General features: G+C 42.0%; 1 protein-coding gene across 7 annotated transcripts in view; it reads right to left on the minus strand.

Moving 5' to 3' along the window:
* Window positions 1–3,276: 3,276 nt before the first annotated feature.
* Window positions 3,277–25,469, minus strand: part of TCERG1 (transcription elongation regulator 1) — a 34,527-nt gene continuing 12,334 nt past the window's right edge. For 4 of the 7 annotated variants that reach the window (XM_054841718.1, XM_054841720.1, XM_054841721.1 and 1 more), the window contains 16 exons: window positions 25,102–25,164; window positions 23,588–23,788; window positions 22,217–22,332; window positions 21,021–21,109; window positions 19,747–19,907; window positions 18,855–18,921; window positions 17,630–17,765; window positions 16,579–16,668; window positions 16,085–16,203; window positions 13,839–13,989; window positions 9,326–9,490; window positions 8,329–8,511; window positions 7,053–7,232; window positions 6,004–6,087; window positions 5,651–5,751; window positions 3,277–4,427 (listed from right to left, as the gene is read on the minus strand). In XM_054841718.1, the coding sequence (XP_054697693.1) occupies window positions 4,226–4,427; window positions 5,651–5,751; window positions 6,004–6,087; window positions 7,053–7,232; window positions 8,329–8,511; window positions 9,326–9,490; window positions 13,839–13,989; window positions 16,085–16,203; window positions 16,579–16,668; window positions 17,630–17,765; window positions 18,855–18,921; window positions 19,747–19,907; window positions 21,021–21,109; window positions 22,217–22,332; window positions 23,588–23,788; window positions 25,102–25,164 (2,108 nt within the window). In that variant the 3' untranslated portion in view covers window positions 3,277–4,225. The remainder of the gene's footprint in view (window positions 4,428–5,650; window positions 5,752–6,003; window positions 6,088–7,052; window positions 7,233–8,328; window positions 8,512–9,325; window positions 9,491–13,838; window positions 13,990–16,084; window positions 16,204–16,578; window positions 16,669–17,629; window positions 17,766–18,854; window positions 18,922–19,746; window positions 19,908–21,020; window positions 21,110–22,216; window positions 22,333–23,587; window positions 23,789–25,101; window positions 25,165–25,469) is intronic. The other 3 variants (XM_054841722.1, XM_054841719.1, XM_054841716.1) reach the window with 2 other exon arrangements.

Consider the following 25,469-nt stretch of genomic DNA (forward strand, 5'->3'; position numbering starts at 1 on the left):
GGGAGTTAAGTCTGGCTTTGGCATCACCCCTTCACGGGCTGAGATCGGAGCTGAGCCTGGCTGCTCAGCAAGGCACCAAGGAGCCAGGCTCCCACCGAGGGGCACGGGGGGTCCCGCAGCCACGTCCCTGATGCTTTCCTTCACACTAACTGGAGCCCCCCAGGTCCTTTGGGGCAGAACCCGAAAGGTCCTGCGGCAGAGTCCCACTGCACGCGCCCTCCCTTCCCCGGCACAGCTCCCTCCCGCGTTGCTGCAGAACCTGCTCAGGGCCACGTCTGAGCGGGGTCCCCCCCGGCCACGCTCCCCCCTCTGTGCCGCCCAGCACCCCCCTGCTGCTGGCACCGGCAGGGAGCAAGGGCACCTCAGCAAAGCGTTATCAGAAAACCAGCGCGTATCAGCTCAAAATTAAATTTTAAACAGATTATTTGGGACTGGAAGTTCTTATTTGCTCCCGCCAGCGAAGATGAGACGTGATAAAACTGGATTCCTGTGAGGGTCATCAGCCACTGACCACGCTCACTGCTCAGCGACAGCCACGCTCCCGCGGCACCGTGAGCCACAGCATCAAAGCGGAATCACAAAGCTCAGAGTAAATACTCATCTCTTCCCGCCTTTCTGGAAGGACCTATTGCACCATCGCTTTCTTGGCTGTGAATCCCTGACTTGCTCCCACACGCCTCGGTTCACTTTGGCTTTGGCAGGGTACGAGGGTAAAACGCCGCCGTGAAGGTGCTCGCTCACCCGGCGTGCACGGCTGGACCCGCTGCAGGGCACGAGCATCACGTCACACACAGAAAAAACCTTATTTCTGAAGTTTGTGGAACGAAGGTGAAGGAAGCGACACGGAGTAATGCTGCCGAGTTGATACCCGCTTACCGTTGCAAACGATAGCGGGAGCCGGGTGTCCTACTGCGCTCATCGCTGCCACGGGGGCACCTCGGTGCGGGCAGACGGCAGCGTTACAGAGCTGGGGCATCGGGCCCCGGCTGGGAACGTCCGCAGGAGCTGTGAGAGGCGCAGGCTGCGTCGGCTGCGCAGGCGGCACGGCCCTGGAACGTGGCGGCCGTTGAGGGACCCCCGGTGCCGCCAGCCCCTCGCGTGGGGAAGAAGCAGGGTTACGGGGCCTCGTTCTTTGCTGTTCGCAAGAGCGGACGAGATCCCTCGGGAAGCCTGGGGTTCTGCGCTGGCTCGCAAGGCAGGAGACTGAAGGAGGGGACGAAGGAGGGGACTGTGCCCGCAGCGCTGCAGGGACAGGGGACCAGCTCTGCCGTGTCACGCATCACCGGTGCGTCCTCCGGCAGCATCGCTGCGGCTGCAACGACAGCAACCCCCCCACCCGGGACCCAGTATGTTTGGCGTAATTGCTTTATCCACAGAAAAGCAGATAAATAAATGTTAATGAACATCTGGTCTCCATAAACAAGATAAATTAAAATTAATAGCAATCTTATTCATTTAATGAACAAGTTAACCATATTTTAAAACAGTCATAAAAAATGCACGGCTTCCAGCAGGGACACGCTGAGCGAAGAGAAATTCATGCGCTGGCGGAGCGGGGCCCTGCTCTCACGGCGAGTGGACGCGCTGCCACGATTCCCACCACCAGCGCCCTGCTCCGGGCACCCTCTGCGCCCCACACGCGGCCACGGAGTCGTTCCCAGCAGGCGCTCGGGGAGACACGAGGGCACCGCGCAGGCCGGCGGCCACGGAGGGGCCACGCCAGGCGCAGGGACGGCTGCGGGGTCCCCCCGTGCCCGGGGGGCTCAGAGGTCTCTGCGCTGTTGGCAGCCGAGCGCCGGGGCTGTTAGCATCGCCCGTCCGCCCCTTCGCAGCCCCTTCGTGCTGCGGCTTAGTAGACTCTTAGTTTGTTCATAAACACAAAGATTTGAAAGAAATTTAGAATTAGAACCACTCCTGCCGTTCTGTTTGCCCAGCAGGGACCTGGCTGGCGAGGCTGCGATGGCCGGAGAAGCGCGGGCAGCAGCGCGGGGAGCGTGGCTGTCAGAACAGGCGCGTTACGGACGCGGGGTGGAGGCACGGCAGAAACCCGGCCGGGGCAGGAAGAGCCGGGAGGAGGCAGGAGGCAGCTCAAGCGCAGGGAACTGCCGGGGCTGGGGAGGGGCCGCGGCCCTTTGAGCGGGCCGGGACAACAGGGACCCCGCGGCGGGGGCGGCTGGGACGCGGGCCTGGGCCCCGCAGAACCCCCAGCTCAGCCCCCCCAAAGCACAGCCCTCCCCAGCGGGGTGGGGGGCACCGCCCCACGAGCACAGCAACCCCCCCCGACCTTTATCCCGGGCCACGACGGGCCCGCACACCCTGCACCGCGTTCCTGCGCCGGTTCCTCGTGTCCCTCTCCTGTCCCTCGCTGGTTCCAGGTGTGAACACACAGACGTGAAGCTCGTCCGCCTGAAGCGGGCAATCCCAAACTCGTGAGGCTTCTGACATTCAAATACAACATCAAGCATTTGTTAAAAAGCGAAGAAAAGTGCCAGGGATGAGTTGCAGCTCTGCCACCCCCAGCCCAGGCAGCCAGGGCTGCCCCGCAGCCTCCCCGCGCTCCCGGCGGGCGTACGGTCGGTTCGATTGCGGTACTTCCCAGGTGGGAACTGCACCTCCCGCAGGGTCTAACGTTTTGGGCCTTACGCAAGCTACAATCCTCCTTGCTCCACTTCCACTCACAGCAAAGGTGTCGCCCGACGCCGGTCTCTGACGGCTTGGGTACCGCCACACTGACGGAGCTGCAGGCACTGAGGAGGGATGCTCAGCCTGAATTTAGGGAGTAGCACCATGTTTCAGACGCCAGCAGTACAAATCCCTCCCAAGCTGACCAAGTCTTTGTGAACAACCTTCCGCCTTGGTGCTCTGACGGCTAGCCCCAACGGCTGGCCACCAAAACAGTAATTGCTGGGAAAAAAAATAAAATCAATTTCTCACGGAAGAATCAATCCCTCCCCACCCCTCAACGCAGAGGAAGGGATCCATGTCAAATACAGAAGACAGACAAGGAAATACTTTGACACTGCCATCCCTACCCATCTCATATTTAACCAAAAGACCGAAGAACTAAACTAGAAAATAATTTTGCCTGGCACCCCATTGCACCTACGCTGACCTGAATGCTGCTGCTGAAGTTTAATCCGACGTTGCACAGCGCCACAAGTACCGCTTTGCCAAACACAGCCAAGAATTTAGGCGATACAACTTCAGTTGTTTGCTTTACTCATAAATTCACAAGTCCAACAAAATCCAACAAAAATTGGTATTAGGCCTGTACAATCCATATATAAAAAGGGTTGGTTTATTGTAGTTCAAATACATAAACTGAACAATCCCAACATTTCAAAATTAAACTTTAGAAACACAAGTTTAACATTCAAAACAGGAGTATAGTTTACAAGAATTGCCCAGAGGGGAAATCCACAGTCTAATCCAGAAGTATGTAAAGATCACTTTATCGTAAATAAAAATGTGTTTATAGAACCGTCCTGTTCTGCTCCGGTAACCACTGTTATTTACCAAGTGTTTCCAACTTCCAGTAAAAATTCTCAGACAAATCTTCACTTGGGCAGAGCAACCTGATTTTGCTTCTAATTCATGGATAGGGTAAGGAACAAAGCAGACCTGTGAACAAATTTAATTTGGTCTCTAATTCTCCTCTCTCAGTTCTAACTCTGGCTTTAATGGATCTAGTTCCACTTACAAGGGTAAAAGGAAGCAGAGAATTGGGGCTTGTATTCCCAGATCGCGGTCTTCGGTATTCAATAATTTAAGCTATCAGACAGCATTTCACCTCCTCAGCCAGGGACCGCGGACAAGCACCGGGCAGCTGGTGGCACACATGTAGTACGAGTTCAAACCACAAGCGCGATCATCCGTAAGACACACACGTACAGCACCGCCGAGAAGAAAGCCTCCCTATACCAGACATCCACGCCTCACGTACAGACACCGCACTGCTCCGAGAGCTGAACTTACCAAACGCAGCCCACACGATCGGATTTCTGGCAGTCATGCCCCACAAAGAAACTCATAAATACCTTTAACGCGGGTTTTTGGTGTTGGGTTCCCCCCCACCCTGAGACCATTTTACGTTCACAAATGCTGCTTCTTCCTCTGCTCCTCTGATGGTTTTGCAATATATTCACGGTAATGTATATGTATAAACCTGACAGATGGCTCATGCAAGCTTTTTAACAGTTACCCTTGGCTTAAGAGTATTTCATAACTATTTTGTTGTTCGTCTTGTAGGCTCTGAAGCTGTGGGAGGTGGAGGTGGGCCCCGACGGTCCAGGTCATCTACGTAGGACACAATGAGCTTACGTCTCTCTTCTGGTACGCAGTCAAGTACCAGGTATCGCTTGTCGTTTTGTAATATCTTCTCTACGTCTTTCAGGTGCTGATCTGACTCCTGGATCAACTTTTTGGATCTGAAAGCAAGCATAAGAATTACCACCCAAGAGCGGCCAGGACCCACGGAACGCCCCAGGACGCCCCCTGCTCCCGGCAGCAAGGAGCACAGAGAAGCTGCCCTCACCCTAAGGAAGTGCAGGTAGAGCCAACGGAAAGGCAAAGCAGGGAAAGGTGCAGAGACCTGGCTATCTCCTTAGCTAGAAAGAAGCCGCTTTAGGTCAGGACTAGGCACTTTAACAGGACTCTATGCACAGGAAATAAAGGCTTGTTGCCTACATTTGTGCTACATTAATTAAGCACCACGGAAGACTCATGTCTGGCTGCAATGGCCTTGTACAGCGCTACATGAACCATACAAATGCTAAAACCTAGAGAGGACAAAAAAATAAAACTCAGAGTTTTAAATTCAGCATCTAAATGAGGCAAACAATTAGAATTTGGGTGTGGAAGTCTCAGCTACGATGAGACCATGTCCACTGCACCAGCACAGAGCACGGTCGTTCAGCTCACTGACAGCAGCACCGCCTGAAACCACAACTCCAATACGCTACGGTGCTGACTGCAAAAGGAACCATGCGGTTCGTTAGGATCCAAAGAAATCAATTGCATTTTCTGCTTCCGAAGTGAACTCGTATTTCTGATAGGAAACTTGTTTTGGTCCATACCCAAGGTCCTGTATCAGCCTTACCATCCCCTGAAGCTGAGCAAAGAAGTCAACTGCTTGTAAATCTACTCCCGTAAGGCACACCCTTGCATGAAATCCTCCCACAGAAACCAGGCAAATTATTTACGGTTTTTTTAAATAAAATTTCTTTGCTGCCCGTATTTCTTTGTTGTCTACTCCAAAGTCCTGAAACAGAGTCCTCACTTCGGTATTGATCCCTCCTGAGTCTAAACCAAGGACTAACACAAACATGAAAGACGGCCCTCACCACAAAATGAATTTAATGCCTGATAGCTTAGAGGAGTATTCACAGAATACTATTCCGAAGCCAAAGGGAACCTTGAACCTGTGCTGGTCTGATTTTCATTACTTGTTAGTCAGCAGCAGAAATGTCAAAATAAAGCAAGAAGAGGTCTCTAGCTGCTGCAGAGTTTTTTTTGACAGGTTACGAAAGGTTGTAAAAGTGTAACTTAGACACAACGTATGCTAGGATTAAAAACAGACATCAGTTTGCTGCCATTTTTATGGAAAAGCACAATAAAAAGATTAGTCCTTTGTTGACTTGATGCTACACACCTGTATGTTATAAATTTGGTCTCTTTCAATAATGTTCGGAAGTCAGCTTTGGCAGTAATGTATTTGTCTCTAATGTATTCCTCAAACTCCCTTTGTTTTTTCTGAAAGAGAAAAGATAAGCTTAAAACACTGAATGCAGATTAAGTATTTCATGCAACTTAACATACTGAACATAAGCAATAATTACACGTTAATTGTATATTTCTTAATCTTTTACATTTTTAATTTTAAAAAAACCTTATTTAAACAACATTTCTGTTCACATAAAGCAGAAACCACTTCAGCAGCCAGTAAATTACTTTCTCTGTATCCTGCGCTATACTGAAAGTTAGCAAGTGATGCAAACAGCTTACCCTGTCACTCGAAGAAAATTTAATGCACCTTGGATCTTCTTTAATGATTTTTTTCACTTCTTTCCATGTTGACGTTAAAGTTATCTTTCAAAAGAAGTAAAAATAGTTAAATTAAATTAAAAATACATTCTAAGAATACAGAACGTAAGTATTACTACACCTGAAGTTTTAAGTGTCTCCCAAGTCCACTGACAAAGTTGTTGCTGTATTTTTAAGTGTTGGGTTTTGATTGTTTATACCACTACATTTGTATTTTTAATTAGTTGATTGCATGTATTTACTTTTCTTTAGTATTTTGAGATGGCACTGTCAGATCTAAGTCCTCACAAACATCTTTTACATCCCAAAGTCATTTTCTCACACATATTTATGTATATGAACGTGTTGTTAAAAACTACCTACAGAAAACTTGCTGCAGAGTTGCATGTCTGTCATTTTATTCCTTCACACTAAAAATCTGCCTAATGTTCTAAGCACTTTTAACTAATGCATTAAAAATGAGGTCAAAACTTCTGCATTAAAAGATGTGCTAACTTCAGTCAGCTTTAACTAAAAAAGAGCAAGACTCACTAAAACCCCACGATACACAGAATAGGTGCTAGATTTCCATAGCATTACACAGAATAAAAGTTCAGGTTCAGCAGCAGAAGATAAAGCAGGAGAACATCAGAACAGATGAAGCTGGTACGGTTATATACCGATATTCATTAAGACAAACATACTGGATATTTGAAAGCGCAAAATGCCATATAGTAAAGAGTATCAAATAACTCTGTGTTGAAGAAATGTAACATCCTGCAGGAGATAAAAAGATCACCGATTAGAAGTTTAAATGTAAGTGAACTGTACGTTAAACCAAAATAACACTCGAGATAAACAGGTGAGGGAACATAACGCACAAATTTTGTTACGAAGAAGAAAAGACAGTAGTGTAGCAAAGGGGCCTGGAAATAAAAATAAACAAATCAGACTGTGTGACAGAAAACCGGAAAAAGATAAATCACAATGGGCTGGCAAAGCCTTGAAGTTTGAATATATACAGCTCTTACCGCTGAAGTTTCATCCAGAAGTTGCCTAAAGTGTTCCCTCTTCTTTTTGGTAAGTGCTTCAATGTGTTCGTTAAAGAGCTTCTCTTTCTCTTCTCTTTCTAGCAAGGAGCCAGACTCCCATCGATGATCTTTGCGTAGAGTCCTTCTGGTATCAGACCATGACACATCTGAAGAACGCACCTGAGCCAAAAGATGATTATTTTTTAAAATATTTTTTCTACAGTTCACTGGTATTTCTTATATATTTTTTTTATTTTATTTCTCTTATTTTAAGTTAAAGTTGAAATTAAAGATGAAAAAAATACCCAACAGCTTTGCAGTAAGAGGCTGTATAGCTCCCTCACAAATACTAGACAGGCAGAAGGAATCTCTTTGCATCAGTTCAAATGCAGATGGAGATACCCCACTGACCTGGCTGAGTATTCTCTCAAAAAGAAAAATCCAGCACCCTCCTGCTCTGTGCATAACTTACTATATTAACCATAAGTGGTCTGGAAAGGCAGCCTCAGAGAGAATTATTTCCAGAGAAGAATTATTTCCAGAGACACCAGGAGCTTTGCAGTGCCTAGCTTCTAGCCTGGAGAGCATCCTCAAGGAGCAGTTGCTTTATGTGACTAGCTACACCACCAGCCCAGAGCGATGAGTCGTTTACATCCTGCCCCCTCATAAAGATTTCAGTGCTGAAATCTGAACCGAGCACTAGTCACGTGTTGGGCTTTCATCTCTTACACCAGGGAGCAAGGGCATAGTGCACATACTGGTGAAAACTCATTTTGTAATCCTGTCCTCTCAACAGGACATTCGCCGTACAACAACTGCTCTCTCACCGGTGAGCTGGGCCAGGGAACAAAGTAAACACACAACGTAGCAGAGAAATAGTAAGACAAAGGTGCCGAGTTTGGAGCATGAAGAGAGACAACCTGAAAATAAGGAGACTATTCCTAATGCTCAACAATATGTAATTTTCCAACAGACGTACAGAAGTTTACAGGAGCATGACTGAAATCTGCCATCACGCATGAGACTCTGGAGAAACACAGCAGGAATAATGCCATCCACGAACTCCCTGGGCAAGGTGCCACAACGTGAACCCCAGCGCAAAGCATTCTCTTCCAACCAAGGCAGAACTCCCAACAGGGAGTGGAGGGCAGTGGGGAGAAACGGCAGGATTCTATTTCTATACAAACTTAACTACAAATGCCCAAAAGCTTTTACATAGTGCAACAACCAGAGAAAAAATGCACTGACAAGCTGAGAAAGCCTGTCCACATCTCACCATGTCAGACAGAAGCGCTTTGAAGTTTTGTATAGCTTCTTCCCGTTTGTGCTGCTCACGTTCTCTATCTATTTCCTTGGTTTGCTCCGAACGAGCTTTCTGGACTTCCCTTTCTCGTTCACGCAAACTTGCCTCAATGCGAGCTTGTCTTTCCAGCTCCTTTTCTTTTTCAGAATCTAAATTCTGAAATGTAAGAACAAAGTTTTCTCAATGACAACAATACAACACCTTTCGTATTTTCATTAGACAGGTAAGTAAATTAAAGGCTTATCAAACTAAAGGCATCTTGGAACAAAATATTTCAACGTGATTTGAGATCTCTGGATTACAAAATTTTGCTTCCACAGCTCTGCTGAATCATTATAGGGTTTACATGGGGGAAAGAGAAGTTTGGTCACAACGCTGATCACAGAACAACTGTTCTCAGGAGCATGTTGTTTGTGTACAGTGACAAACTCAGAATAACGGGGGTCAGGGGCAGAGTGCTATCACTATTTGTTAGCCCAGTTTTACAGTCTCAACCATCAATTGCCTGGAAGAGAAAGGCAGGAGTATTGCATTAAGAGAAGAACCAGTGAAGGAACTGTGTATGAACCATCTATATTCCTGAAGGAAGCTCAGCTGACAGAAAAAAATCACAGCAACAGAAACTCTGCCCATGCTGGTAGGAAGTAATCAACGTGGTGTCTGTATTTTCTGACGTATCACAGCCATTTTTACAACCAATGGCTTTACAGGAGTCGCTGCCTTTCTTGCTCCGCTGGAGAAATTCTCCCAAGTGTCGTGTGCGTGTACGCACGCACGCGTACGTGTCCCATCAACATGTGCAGCAGCACCACTGGTGACAGTACTTCTACCAATAACTATGGCACAGAATTCTCCTCAGTATGGAACTAAAGCACATCTTAGCCTATCGCCTAGTTAGTCACGTCACACATTAACAGCACCGTGACCAGCAGGACACCCAAAGTTATACCTCCGAACGCCACACGCATACCTTAGCTATTTTTTCTATGTACTGTTTGAAAAGGTCTTCCCTCTGTGAGGAGCTATCCACTGCTTTGTAACGGGGGTCAGTCTCTACTTTGTCCTTCACTTTGCTCCAGCGAGACTGACTGTCCAGGTGGTGATTAGCCAGTAGTTCAAAGAAGTCCATTTTGATCTGTTTTACAGACAGAAAGAGAAAGACAATACTTGAGAAAGATACTTTGACACCCAACAGTTTGCTCTTATGAAAAAAGGAGTCAACTTACCTCCAACAGAGAGGAGCACTTTAATATTACATACCATTACAATTCAGAGAAATCATTAAAACTCTGAATTTAGACACAACTGCGTCTAAAATTCACTTCCCCTCGGGACAATTTTGCTAAAGCAGATACATTAAGAAGATCTGCTACATCTAAGATGAGCTATGGTCTTTAAAGAATGATTCACCAAGACAGTTTTTATTACTTTACTCCAATTTAAGCTTGAGGTTTTTTTTATATATATATATATCTATCTATATATCTCTCTATCAAAGTAACAAGTTACCGATGTTATATTATAGCATTTGGACATTAACACAGAAGCTATGCAATTTTAAACAGAGCTCTAGACAAATCAAGTATTTATGGATTCATCCTCTAAGTGTACAATGAACAGAGATAAACACTTGGATCTGCTTATAAAGAGCAAAGTCTTAAGATGGATCTAACCAATAAAGAATTACCCACATATGGTAATTAAGTAAATTACATTTAAGATGGATATGCACACATATATAGAAGTTAAGGAAATGTTTTAGTCTACTTTTTCCAATTGGAAATTGCATGTTAGTGCTCTGTCCCTAACAACCACCATCGCAAAGGGCTGGCAGAGGATTAATCCTATTAGCCTTTTTCATCTCGAGACAACTAGCAACACGTTTTCATCCAAACTCCCAGAACCAGCAGTTGCAAGAGCAACTACCGTGCCTTTATTACATCTCTTTTTTCTGGGGTAGATGATCTCCCTGTTCCTGCTGCACTTTAGGTCCTAGGTGTTTCCTCCTTTTTATTTCCACCACTTTATGCCTTAGAAGTCTGGTTTGGCATTTGAGCCTCCACCTCCCCAAAGCAGAGAGGCGAGGGGCTGGTTCGCCTCACTCGCTGAGCGCCAGGAATGGCTCTAGGGATCCAGCGGCAAGGCGAAGCATGCTGCCTTCGCAGCATCCCAAACCCTGCTGGTCCACAAACCAAAATCCATCTTTATGGCGCACTAATTAAAACCCCACAAACCTAGGTGAAGGGCTGGCCTTTCATTTTTTGCTACTTATCTTCCCTCCTCATCCCTTTAAAAAAAAAAGAAAACCACCAAAAGCAGTTTGGCTGCAAAACACTGAGGTTCATAAGGGAAGCAAGCAGGTGGACAGGCGAACAAACTCTGTCCCATCCTGATTCTCTAAAAATGTGTTTAGTTACAGAATGCAAGAACGAAATGAAGATCGGAGTCAACGTTCTGCAGCCCTGCACACTGAATTTGAGTTCTTCACAATATTAACATATAAACATAAAAGGCTTTATAGGCTTTTTTTCTTTACTATCTCAACAGAGAGATTAAGATAGTAAGCAGAGATTAGAAAATAACTGGTTAGTGCCAGTGGGAAGTTGCTCTACATCTACAGCACTATCACTATTTCTTAAAGTATCTGAACAAAATGCGAAGCAAACCATTTATTCATCGTAAAATTAAGAATGTCGTTTCAAAACATCTTAAAACATGCATGCAGTATCAAAAATATGAAGCTTTCTAAGCCATAGCATTAGAAATATTTGTTAAGAATCAAACAATTCCCAGATGTTACTACAGAAATCTATAAAGTAAGGGTGTCTCAAAGTTTCTGCACTAGTCACATATGCACGTACGTATTCCGCAGGATAAAAACCACATACCCGCAACACTGCTGGAAGCGCCGTGGCACCAGCTGTGATACAAAACCAGAGCTGAGACCAGCACCACAACCTGCAGGAAGACGCTTCGCAGGAGCGGCCGGCGGCACGGCTCGGCACCCCTCGCTCCCCAGCCGTGCGCTTGCCCACGGGAGCTCCTGCGCCACCGCGGTGAGGTGCTGCTGGGACACCTGCTGCTTCGGCACCGACTTCGCTGAAAAACAGGAGGGTCCAGCCAATTCCCTCCCGAGAAAAACGAATGACACTTCCTGACCTTTAATGCTCTTAAAGCATGGGTTTAACTTCAGTCGCCCACAAGGTATACAGCACAACTATGGCAATTTGATTTTCGGTTAAAAAAAAAAAAAAAAAAAGGTGAAAACTACTCAAAAAATTGAGTCAAAAACATCTCACCAAGGAACAATCTTTTAAGATTGCAGCTCCATGATGTTGCGAGTTTAGTATTTCTACACACAGCAACTAGCTCGACTAAGTAGAATGCTACCCAAGAGAACCGTTGAGAGCCCTTGACGCAGGGCGGGCGACAGGCGAGACGGCCGCCAGCAGAGCGGGCTGCAGGGTGTTTGCAGCCAAACGCGTCAGCGAGGCCACGTCACGCGGGACGTCAGGCTCATCGCCCGGCACGGCTCACCTCGAGGAGATGGAACAAGGCCGCGTCCCGGGACAGCACACGAGCAGCTTGGTCAACGTTACCAGCTCACCGTCCCTTCCCTGCTCTCCTCAACCCACCGTACATCCTCGTCTCTCATCTGAGAAGTACTAGCATCGCATTTACTCACTGAAGTTACCCGCACGAATAAAAACAGCCACCTGAAAAGCTGACTGCTCCGTCACCAGCCAATAAGCCGTAACTCAATGAAGCAAAATCAAAACATTGTGTAATTTAAAACCCTTACGTTAAAGATTTCTGTGAAGTTGATCCTCCTTAAATAAAGATTTTGGACTTTTAAAACAGACTGAGAAAGCTTCAGGTTAAATGTCTTAAATTTTCTTTTATGTTTTAAGCACTTTCAAAATCAAAGGAAAATAAAACTGAAAATATTTCAGGTGTATTTAGAAGTGGTTTTTTTTTTTTTTTTTTGGCAGTTAACACATTGCAGGTACAACTCTCATCACTTCACAAGGAAAAAAACTAAAAAAATGTAAAGTACCGGAACTGCGGGAGGCTAAAGTCACCACACAGAGATACCAATTCTTTCCTCACTAGGGAATCCCATAATATTTGCGTGTCAGTGATTGACAGCTGTCAGACTGAACTGATTGACAGGCCGCACAGCACATAACTGTAAAGTCTATCCACTTGTTATAAAACAGAATACATAAAATGGTTACAAAAGGCTTTTGGAGAAAAAACATTTCAAAAGCAAACAAACACAATCTCTCTTCTTTTAACTTTTCAACTTTAGAACAATCATGCAACAACAAAACAAATAATTACTTTTTTTAAAAGTCTTCAACTGCACTACTAAGCTGCAAGAATGCTTTAAAATTCAAAATGCAGTATATAAAAGTCTAGTTTTGAACTACATTGGTTCTCCTCTGAAAGCACAATCATTTATTGAAAATATCAGCAATAAGTCAACATTTGAAAATATCAAGTACAGAATCAAACTAGAGCAGAGTACCTAGATTAAAAAAAAATGCAAAATTTATTCAATAATGAAATTGTCCTCAAATCAAATCCTGTTATTCAGCATTTTTCTCTTCTGTAAGCATTCTTAGTAGGTGAAATTTGCAATAACTTTATACTGCAAAATAAACATTGCAGACTTCAAAATGTCAAAAAATGATTAGGCTTTAGAGGTTATTTTCTCCATTCGCACAACACACAGGGACGTTGAAGTAAGTGGCTGCATAATTTGATGATAATATTTGATGCCACCTCCACAGAAGCCTGCTTCCCCAGCGGTGAAAGCCTGCTCCCTGCTATTGACGGTACGGTCAAATGACATTTGGAATTCATTAATCTTTAATAGCTGACCTTTAATTCTAATAAGCAGCAGTTTATACATAAGATATATTTACTGAAAGATTAAAAAGTCACTAAAGTGCTAGCTTTTAGATGGAAAGAGAAGATGTGGAAGCTGTTTGAAATTTAAACGGAGCATCCTACAGAGAATTTCAAGTTCTTACTGCCTCCACTGAGAGAAGAGAGAGGTAATGGGCCAGTTCTAGGGTTTCCGGCCAAACAGGACAAGAATCCTTTTCCTTTTAATGCTTCAGGATAATATAACTTTAAAAAACCTACAGAAACCCAGGCATTATTTCAGTTAAGAATACAGTGTTACTTGCTTAGGTAAACAAACAAAAAAGTGTGATTATTTAAGTAAACTCAGCCTCACAAATAAATGTAAGTTCAATTCTATATACTCTAGAAGTCAGCATACCTGCAAACTTAAAATGGTTAGTTCAGAAAGAGCAAAGGGACGTCCGTGAAGCGTTTGCATTGGAACACCTCTATGGGAAGAGAAGGACCGTGTCTCAGAGAAGGCTCCCCAGAAACCAAGCACTGGCTTTGTCCCATCTCACTCAGGCTCACACCACTCACACTGCTGGAGCTAAAAAAAGTCACCTTACCTTCTCACCTCTGGTCTTCGAATCTTCTTTTTCCTTCTTTCTTGCCGCTGTGATAAACTCATTAAACAAGGCCTCTCGATCTTTCATCTTTTCAATTGCCTTGAATCTCGAGTCTTTAGCATGCTTGGCTGCAAATTCACTAAAAGTAGTTCTGCAACAAAATGGCAAGTGAACTCATTTGGCAGAGCTGTCTTTGCTGGGAAGCAGGTTCAGCAGAGAACTATTTCTTCTGCTAGAATACATGCCAGAGCACAATTTAAAAAAAAAAAAAAAAAAAAAAAAAGGCAACATCCTATGGTCTCGCTATAGAAATGCTTGATCAATGAACTATATAGAAAGGAGTCAGGTTCAGGCACACACATGAAAGGTACTGTTAGACTTACGGGGGGTGGGGTTGGCTTGTTAGAATACAGCTACCTGCAGAAAGTGCAGGTGTAGGAAGAGAGATTGCAATGCAACCAAGAAAAAGAAATGAAAAAACTCAGTTGTCTACAAAAATCTTCTTTTTTGTGGGTTAGCAGTTCAGCCACCAGTCTGTCCAGGTATTTCACAGCTGTGAAACTGAAAATTTTACGTGCATTTACTTGCAGCCAAACCATGCTAAGAGTCCACCAAGAAAATCACCTTTTGGTATTAGTCACAATAGAACACTGGCTGAATCAGTTTTTTCTCCTACAGTGAACATCGCACAGCCTCATCTTAACACACACAGAGCTGAAAATATTTTAAACACTATGGGCAGATGCAGCAATACTGGGCTTTCAACCCATTATCCCCACAGCATTTCCCTGACCGTTCTCTCACCTCCAGGGCCAGATTCCAATCTGTGCAGTAGATATAGTACTGCCACTTACCTCGAAAAAAACCACTACTGTGCTTTTTCCAAGCTCTGATGCAAATCTGGCCCCAAGAATACGTGAGACACTTATAATCATACGAATGTTTTCATCACAGCATGGAAATAATTAGACTTGGAAAATCCAGCCTACTGTTGCTGTAGGGTAAATTGAAACAAGAAGAGAATTTGGTAGCTTATTCAAAAAGATTAGAAAGTGAATGTACAGCTATATTGAAGAACAAGAGCTGTTTAAGTGAAGTGGAACACAAACTCTTGAGCATGTTGGACTGAGAAAGATGATAAAAAACCAGTCTGGCACTCACAGAAGTACAGCAATATCTTTAGACAAACACTGAAACCAGAAGACAAAGGATAAGATTAAACAAGACAGTATTGCAGCTGGAACTCTCTTTCCCACCCCAACCCATAATCAGGTAAGAGTCAGTCCCAATGTGACACATCCTCACTATTACGTGAGATCTTGGAGGCTAAGGATACTCAAGCTAACATAATAGCTCGTGTTGGTCTCTGAATTATATATTAAACTTATTACTGATGAACTTTTTCTTAAAACATTTCCATGCCTCCATTCTTCCCAGCCTACTACTGTCAAAACTGCTACCCCTATGAAATGAGCAGACAGGTGTTTTAAATAAGTTATTAATCCGATTTGAATTTAAAAGTTAACATAACACTGGCTTCCACCAGATTTCCAAATCAGGTCACTGAAAAAAATTAAGCTGAAGTGAAACAAATGAGTTGTTATTTCACTGTAAAAGAATTAATGCCAGATAAGCCAAGAGATGCTGAAAGAGAACACTTTAGAGCTCATCTGGTGACATAAGCATATTTCCTGAACTCTATGTGAGAAAGCTGTGAAACAAACAATTCTAGCAATAAAATCTTGAATGTTAGTACACGCACTGTCATCACCTTGCTAGTATCACTGCAAGCGGGTCTGAATGTGAGGGGTATGTAATCATTTCTATATTAAAGCAACCAGAACATTCTACCATATTATTAACAACGTACTTTGTAACCAGAAAAACATCCCTTCAGCCCCCACCAACCTGAAGAAACCTCCCTAGTACTTCTGAGAGACTAGTAATGCTCCTAAGAAGAAACAGGATTATTAAAAGAAAACTTGTGGTGGATCATGAGGCCTTTCTCACAATCCAGACAGCATGCTGGGCATTTCTTCAAATGACTTAAAATACGTAAATCATTATAAAACAAGTTCTATTATTTCATGGGTTCGGTGAATACAAGCAGGCAAAAGAAGATTTCAACAGTATCTGACGATTTTTCTCCTCTTTGTCCATTTTGAAAGAGGTTAATCTACCTAAAACCACCCAACATACTTTGTTCTAATAGAGCTTATGCATATGAACAAGAAAAAAGCTCCTACCTTGGATTAATCTTTGCTTCTTCCATCATTTTCTTGAAATCCTCCTTGGCCTGCATTATTTTGTTTTTCTTCTCCTTGCGCTCTTCTTCTGCTCGGGTTTTCACATACTGATCAAATACCTACAGAAACACCAGTCACCGACATAAAACCTGAAGCCACTTAAGCTCTAGGCAAGAGGGAGGAAAAATCCCATTTCTTTCCTTTTCTCCTACTTCCTTTCCTCTCGCCACAGAAACAACACAGACAAGGTAAAAAGATTAGGGACTCTTGGTATTTGAATATATAAATTGCTCCAATCTGCTGAACACTCACTGCTATTAACTCACTTCTTTTCTTGCTGGCTGCTTCCCTTTCCAGACAAACCCTAACCGTAACAAAAATCCCTTGCAACACAGTCTGGAAGGTTAGCAGGAACAAAAATAGCAGACTGAGGATGTAGATAAAGCCTGTAGTAGCTGTGTCTGGATAAGGAGTGAATTTGGCTTCTCTTTTACCTGTTTTCTTTCTTTCGGGTTGAGAAGTAAGTAACGAGGATCAAAAACTATCTTGTGTAGCTCTTTCTCCCATGTTGAAAAAGCAGAGACCTTTAATTAAAAAAAGTCAGATTTTAGCTAATGGTTAAGTTTCCTCAAATATACAGAAGTTGTACAGTTTTGCTTGAAAATTACAGGCCATCTGACAAAGAGAGGGAAACAAACTCATCCTGAAGTTTCATCACCAACAGATGATGGCGGCTGCCATAGCAAGTTTCAACACTAAGTGGCTCTGAAAACTTCTAAATAACACACATTTAATTACTAACAGTGTGACATTAAAAAAATGAGTACATGAGAAGAAAGCTTTCAGATTGTATGTTCTCATATCCTGTGCCTGCTCTAATCCTTTTCTAAGTGTTATGAGTGTAAACGGTTCTACTACAAAAGAGATTGATTTAAACATGTTCAAGCTCATCTAATAAGCTTTATTAAAACTATCCCATAAAATCCAGTTATTGAAATAAACGAAAGATGCATAGGCAGCTGGAATCACTTTCATTTTTTAAAGTTACTATATAAATTTATATTCTAATAGCCTAATTTATCTATAAAACTGGTTGGTATCAAGCAGATTTCAAAATTAGTTAACTACAAGCAAGAAGTCTCCCATTTAAGGATAAGAGCGCACACACTACAGTGGAACTTCCTGCTTTTCTCATGTAGCAACGTTTTCAAAAACATTAAGTATGTGTTTGGTTTGTGCATCCTATTTATTTTCAATGGCAGCTTTCAATTAGGTAATTATTTGGGAAAAAAGCTTAAAAAACCCCCTGTCTTGATACTGTTTAATTTCAGTTACCTGGAAATCAAAATTTTGCTAAAATTGTAACATTCTTTGAAATATGGATTCTCGTACTAAATGCATCCATTAATCAGAAGAAGGATTAAGATTGTTTTCCTTACATAAGGCACCACAGGTTCTGAATTCGCTAAGAATCGGGTCTTCTGCCTGAACCGCCCCCTCCCTCCCCTTCTCACATGTGCACACACACACACTGGTTTCTCTGACCCCTCTTTCTAGAAGCATGTCCTTGAATTGCTTCATCCGAGCCTCCAGAGGGACAATGGCTCTCTCTCGAGCAGCTTTAATTTCAGCTTCCATAGCAGCCTCCTTCTCTGAATCAATATCTTTGTTATCATCTTTCCTGAAAAAAATTAAACATACAGTATAACTTGAGAAGTAACAGGCCAACCCTGTAGGGCAGAAACTGAACTACACCAGGACAGAACGGATACAACTGCCTACTTCAGAAGCACAGGCTTACAAACCCCGAAAGCCATTCTTTAAGACTTGGTACGAATGCTTTCGTACTGAAAGAGCTCGAGAACCGAGGCATTCTCAGTAACTTCACTGCCAGCAAATGACTCCAAGAAGTTAGCATGTTCTGCTCATATTCAATGGTCTTGCCAGATGTGCCACAGATTTTACATTAACTGCACTAATTTTCTTATCTCCTGTTCAAGACCATGAGGCCCTGTGAAAAGACTATGGCTAAGGGAGTTAGTTTGAACTGAGAATATCTTACAGTCATTACAAGAGAAAATGCCATACATTCATCCATGAAAGCATTTCTGGACAAAAGTGTGCTGTTTGTTGATGTACATTTACTAAGAGCAAAGGCGCTTCATCCCAAACACAAGCTCAAAGCTCTAATTGCTAATGACTTTATGATCATCCCTAAGAGCACACAAAACAAATAAAATGGTAAAAATACTTTTAAAACAGGGTGTGTCAGTAACTCAGAGTGAAGTGACGTACATCGCTTCCAATAGACAAAACAGATCAAAAGCCCTAAACAAAACTCTTACACCTTTATAACAGGGTGAAACCAGAGTAATCACTATGAAAACCTAGATGGCTGGATTTTTTGGCAACAAAACCTCGTACGGAGAAATGAACGAGCTATATAAACAAGTAATGGAAACAAACTATTTAAAGATAAACTGCACTCAAAATATTATTTGGATTCACCAAATAGCTTATGCTGTTTATTTCCATTTCGAATGATTTCCAAAGGAGATACTATTTGCTCTATACAAGAATTTCAGCTATCTCAGAGAAACATCAAATACCTGAGCTGCTGAAGTAAAAGGGCAGGAAGTCAACTGTGTTCACCAGTACTATTAGTTACTGCTACTACTCTGCCGAATACAACAGCATACACGCTGCTCAGATGAAAAACTTCAGTTATTTTATCTACACAGACCACTTAGTATTGAAAAAGCAAACTTACTTGCGCTTTTTAATTTTAATCGGCTCATCTTCGTTTGCTTCCTCCGTAGATTCATGCTCTTCTCTAACTGTAACAGACATCAATAACACTTTAGATTTTTATGAAAAGTTTGTAAAAGACAAGTGAGGCCTTGTGCAAAAACAGAGGACAATGTAAGCACCAATGAAGTATTCTGACAAAGGAAGACAAAAGGGTTTCAGTCGCTTTCAGAATCCCACTACCAGAATTCAGTGGCAGACTAACGGACTTGTGGCTAACTTTGGATTTATAATGATGAACACTGACCTCCTATTTCCAGGGGAAAAAACCTCAGGCTAAACAGTCTAATGGAGCACATTTGGATCTCCTGATTACCTGCTTGCGCTTTGCTCTCCTCCAACCACCAAGCCCACACGTCACCCCAGGATCATTTACTAGAACTTGTGCCAGAAAGAAGTCTCATCTCAGCAGCCTCTTGAATGTTCTCTGCTCTTGGCAGCCATTTCCAAAACTGTATTCCAGTTGACGTTCTCTAAGTTAAATCCTCTTCTGTGAGAGCCCATTTGTACATTATGATTAATCTTTTCTGGGTCCCAAATTCCTCTTGCTTATAAAACAAACAGTCCCCTTTTTTTAGTCAGTAAAAACTGGGGGGGGGGGGTTCAGTCTCTTGCCATGTAGAAAAAAAATTAACCTTGTTAGTATCTAGTTTCTTCAATAGACTGTTTTTTTCCAAAGGACTCTATAAATCTGCGTTCCCACCAACCTTCTTAAATTCTAAAGCTATATACATTTTTTAGTACATCCTTACATTTCTCTCACTTATTTAAATGTTACTAGCTTTGGAAATCACCACAAAATAAGTGACAAATTATAATCAGACTTCTTAAGAAGGCAATAAGATTGCTCTTACTAAGTTTTTTTCCTTCTTCCATTCCTTTTTTGTGAGGAGGTTCTTGAATAATTTTGTCCACATCAGCTCTTCCAATTAGGTCATCTGGTCGGTCCCACATAGAAAGACGAGTGGTAGGGTTATAGAAGAAAACACGCTCATCACCAGTCCACACCACACACCTGGAAATTTAACAGTCAGACAGGAAGTCCTGTATTATCTTCACCTTTATCCTTCTGAACACCTCTTCCCAGATTCCAAGACTGAAGCAAGCGTAACGCTCACAGACAGATCCAGGTCATACCTGCTGCACAGCCACCAGACATTCCCACTGTCCAAGTGGGAGACTGAGTCATTGCTTTGCTCTGCTAGCAGACTGAAATGCCATTTTAGAAATGGCATTTAAAGTCTTACGAGGAGCAGCTGAGGGAACCGGGGTTGTTTAGCATGGAGAAAAGGAAGCTGAGGAGAGACCTTATCGCTGTCTACCTGAAAGGAGGTTGTAGTGAGGCGGGCGTTGGTCTTTTCTCCCAAGTGACAAGCAATAGGACAAGAAGAAACAGCCTCAAGTTGTGCCAGGGGAGGGTTAGATTGGACATTAGGAACAATTTCTTCACCAAAGGGCTGTCAAGCACTGGAACAGGCTGCCCAGGGAAGTGGTGGAGTCACCATCGCCGGAGGTATTGAAAAGACGTGTAAGATGTTGTGCTTGGGGACACAGTTTAGTGGTGGGCTTGACAGTGCTGGGTTACAGGTTGGATTTGATGATCTTAAGGGTCTTTTCCAACCTAAACGATTCTATGATTCTATAAACATACAAAGATGATTTACATATATTACAGCAAGAGTAACCTCATCACGACATTATACACATAGGCACCTGAGGAGTATCTACGCCAAGTAAAAAAAAAAAAGGGGGGGGGGGTGGTTTGCTCCTCAAGGCATAAGGGCAAAAGTACAAGATTTACTTTTTGGCCAGTATTTCATACCAGATCAGGAGAATCAGTGGCAGGTGAAGGGGACCGGGATATGAAATCTATACTGGTCACGTACTTCATGGGACTGCAGTCAGCGTGCGGTAGGAAGGCTACACACACCCCACTGAACATCCTGAGTGCCAGCACAGCGTGAGCAGCATTGGCTGGAGGAATCCAACATTACTCGAGTGAAGCGTACCAAGAACAGGATCCTCACAGACTATTACTTGTTCTAACCACCCAGCAACCTTCCTGGTGGCTCCAGGAAACAGTGTTTCAGTCCCGCAGCAGCAGGCCGCAGGGAAAGCTGATACCTACCATGGGGTTCCTGGAATAGGGGTGGTTGCAACCGGCTTGGCCTTCTGAGCTGCTTTTTCTTCTTCAGTCATTTCTTCCTCTTTTGGCTCCTCAAGCAAAAAACAAGTTACAGGATTCAGGCAATGACAGCTAGCTCATTATTTACAATAAAGTAATTAACTTGTTTTAAGCCAGCAAATGTATTTTGAAATAATGCTAACAAACAGCTCAGTTACGCTTCATCCATGCTTAAAATGGAAGCATCAGCATTTCAACACATAGACAGTAACTGCTATTCAAAAAAAATTTCAATTCAGAAAACCTCTAAGGGTTTACTTAACTTTGACTTCAATGAAACCTTACTTAAGTGCCTTCCTAGATCTGCATGAATCCTTGAGTCAAGGCCTGAATACAGGGGCAAGGGTGAAGTTTCTCAAAAAGAAATTTTGATTTTTGTTTCTTAAAATTAATTTACTTGAAAAGGAGACACAGTACAAAACAGTCAAAAACCTGCAATAACCTTTGTCACAGAAATAAGCAAACTAGCAGCTATCTCACAAGTAAACAGGGCAGAGTGGTAATAAAAAACAGCAACTGAATTCTGTGCTTTTGCCTACTAAGCTACATGGAAGTTCACAGAAATCCATGTAAAAGCTTTAAGTTTTATTCAAACACCTTAGCATCTTCAAATGCTTCCTCAGCACGACAAAATGCCTTACAAGAAAAAAGTTAATTTTGTTTACTGCAATATAAACACTACATTTTCCAGGACATGCGCTCCTAACAGACTAAACTTACAGCACATGGAGAACGTGCAAGCTTTGTTTCAGAATTGTTCAAAATAAAGAAATAGAGAAAAAGCTATTAATTTAAAGATTTCAGTCAGGACAAGACTCATTTTTCTGAACACCTTAAAATCAGCGAGAGAACGTCAGGTCTATGTAATTAGCTAACTTTTTTCCCCATGTTATTACTAATTTCTTAACTCTCATATTCTGCATCTTTCTTTTAAATGTCCTTTTTTCCTTACGTAAAAAAGAAAGAAAAAGCAGCTAGGAGTCCCAAAAGGAAGGCTTTCAAAGTCACCCCAGGAATGTCAGAACTCAAGTTACTAACCATGTCTCCTGTCAATATGCCTGGTCTACAGATGCATCCACACCTGTAGGATGTAGGATTCAAAATGCCGATACTGACTATTTGGTTGCAAGGTCTTTTACCTCCTTTATAAGCTCTTTTATAGGTTCTTCTTTCGGCTCTTCTTCTTCTGTCTCCATTGGTAAAGGCTCCTCTGTAGGTTCTTTAATTGGCTCTTTAATCTTCTCCTCCATTTTTTCTAAATAAAGATAGACTTTTCCTTAGTATTATTAAGAAACCATTATAGAACCACAGCAGATTTATTTTTATCAGTATGGGTTTCCAAGCGCAACAGCAAAACAAAACTTGTTCTTCATGTATTTTCACCACTTTCTGTCCTTCTAGGGCTTTACAGTGTCTGTGTATAAAAACGTGATTATCTCCTGCATCAAGATCAACCTGGGACTGGAAAAGGAAACAATGTAAAGCAGCCTATTATATTAAAAAGCTAACTAAAGTGTACTGACAGAAATAGCTGAAACACCAATAAAAATATTAACCAACAGTTGCAACCAACAGTGCAACGCTGAAGACCATTTTCAGATTTGAAATGCTGACAAAAAAAATCAGAAAAAATTCACAGAGAATCATCTGAGGATTGCTCTGTACCCACTTAAAAATTATAAAATGTATAATATTTACTCAGCAAAATTGAAATTTGCTTAGATGTTTTCACCTCAGTAAAAAGAAGACCTATTATTTCAATCGGAATTATTAGAAAGATGGGTATTGAACTAGCTAACTGTATAACCATTCTGAATTTGTCTAAACAAAGATTTAATGTAACAGAAACATTCAGCAGATAATAAAAGGAATAACTACCTGGGTCCAACCGGAATTGTTTTCCTAAAAGACTTTATAAACTGAATAAAAGGGGGTTTGCCTCTTCCTAATTTATGATACAAGAACAATTTCCCTCCACTGTAACACCACCCATGGATATAATGCGGATTCAAATAAAAACAAGTCACAAAGTATGACCAGAATACGATTAAGGGATGCGGACAGGGGGAGGTAATCTGTTTTTTCCTCATATTCCAAATCTGTTTATACACTTAGGTTTTGGGGATCTGAAATTTAGCATTTAGTGATCTTCATTCTTCCCTGCTTTACAGTCTAGAGAATAACTGCGTTTTCCCCTCGCTTTCTATCTGGGATCTTCTCAAACAGGTGAATATGTCAAGTACTTACTTTCTACTGGAGTGGAAACACGCGTTTACCCAAGTGTCGCAGGGTTTGGAAGCAACTCTAGAACCAAATACTCTTATAACAGAGTGGGAAACAAACAAACTGTAACTTTCAGAGCAACTCAGATAGATACTTATAATCAGGGTTTCAAAATATTCTTAGGGGACATAAGTGATAAGAAACATTCTCGTTCACATTTTCAAACGCAACTATTAACGGTCTAAGTGATTTTGCCTAGTATACTGCTGTGTTAAAAACTAAAGTACCTTTTTCTTTCAGTTCTTGGGGTTTTTCCCACGTTGACTCCAAAGTCCTGTTGTTATAATAGTAAGTCTTTCCGTCGGCTGTTTTGTACTCTGTCCACTCAGAGACTGCTGTTGCTCCAGCCAAGGTAGCCGGTGAAGCGGCAATAGCAACCTGAGGATGGATCATGGGTACGATGGGAGGGGCCATGCCTGGCAAGACACCTGCACAAAGAAGAAAAAAAAAAAGAAAAAAGAAAAAAGAAAAGGAAAAAGGAAAGGAAACAGTAAGTGACAATAAAGTACTTAACAACCAAAACCTAGCACTTCACTGCCTTAATTTACAAATAATCAATCTATATAAATAAAGATTGTTTTCAAAATTAAATTGGAAAGCAACACATCGTTACTAAATTTCCTTCCTGTGTTTTACAGTCAGTAATGCCCATATTACCAGGCAAATTAGATAGCTTTTTATTTTAGAGTAATATGTAATTCTGCACAGCACAAAGCTTGTTAGTTTTTAGACATTTGCTTAAATACTTCAAAAATTAAATACTCTATTTATTAAAAAAGTCTTTATTAGATCTCTATAGCAAATAATTATTTTTTAAAAAAATCTACTCCACTGTGTAACTATGCTCTCATTTTAAGAGATATTCCTATTGCTCTTGAAAAAGAGGACAACAGTGGCTCGAATTGCAGCCATATAATATGGAGGAGAACTCTGATAAATCTTAAATCCTGACTTAAAAGAAGTCAACATTAATTCAGAGCCTTGGATAGAAACTGATGAGAATGGAATAATTTCAGATTGTGTGACGGTTTTGTTTAGTACTGCAGACCGATTGGAAAAGACATTTTATTCACAACCTAAAGCAAAAGGGCAAGCAAATATCCAAAGGTAAGAAAGCCAGAATGCTACGTTATCCTATTATTTCTCAACTCGTCCCAACAAAATGGATATACTGAATATATTTTGAATGACAAGTTCTAGAAAAACAAACTGGATAGGACTAGAACTACAAGATCATAATTTTGAGCCTTTAACATTTATATGAAAAAGTCTCCCTTTTTGAATACCGGAAAAGCACACGTTGCCATACAGTATTCTCAGTAAGTGACTTTTCTTAAATCCACAATTTGAAGAATGAAAATTTATACTAAGACGCACATACACGCACACCAACATGCGAGCACAATCATGTCACTATACATGTGGAAGTAGGAAAACAAAAATCCACACACAAGAAATTAAGAAGTATGGGCATGAAGAGATTCACAGTTATTACAGAACTCAATGATTACAGAAAACTGTACTGGATTTTTTTTTGTATAAAATAAGCTAACACTAACAGTTATTTGGGAAAGTTATTTCCTGGCCAAATATGATATTTGCATTTATACTGGTTTTGAAAATAAAGTATATAGATATTCATTCACTTGGGGAAGCAAATAAATAAATAAAAGATAAACAACAACATTCACTACCATGCCAACTTACAGACAAAACGAACTAAGATGGTTTTGAAAATTACCGGTCTTGGTGGTAGCGACTGTCTTTACATACGGGCAGCTGACTATTTGCATCATTGCTACACCTGTAAAACGGATAAGCAAGCATGTTGGAAAGCTGCCATTGTACGTCAGCTACCACGGGGAGTCTGGATGCTACAGATTTCCTGCTACAATTTGGAATGCCGTTTTCAGCTGGCAAAGAGGAAGCCTCCCGGCACGAAAATGTGAATTATTTTTGCTCCAACATTTTATGCCAGATCAAAAATAAAACTAATTTTAAGCTGCAGCAACAGTTTCTGCCTACATTAAACCAGCCATTTAGCAAATTATTGGGATGTCATTAAAAAGAAAAAAGGTATTTCAAAGAAGACGCAGGGGTTTAAGTTCA

This window comes from Grus americana, chromosome 14 (genome assembly GCF_028858705.1).
Source record: "Grus americana isolate bGruAme1 chromosome 14, bGruAme1.mat, whole genome shotgun sequence".
Classification (NCBI taxonomy): Eukaryota; Metazoa; Chordata; class Aves; order Gruiformes; family Gruidae; genus Grus; species Grus americana.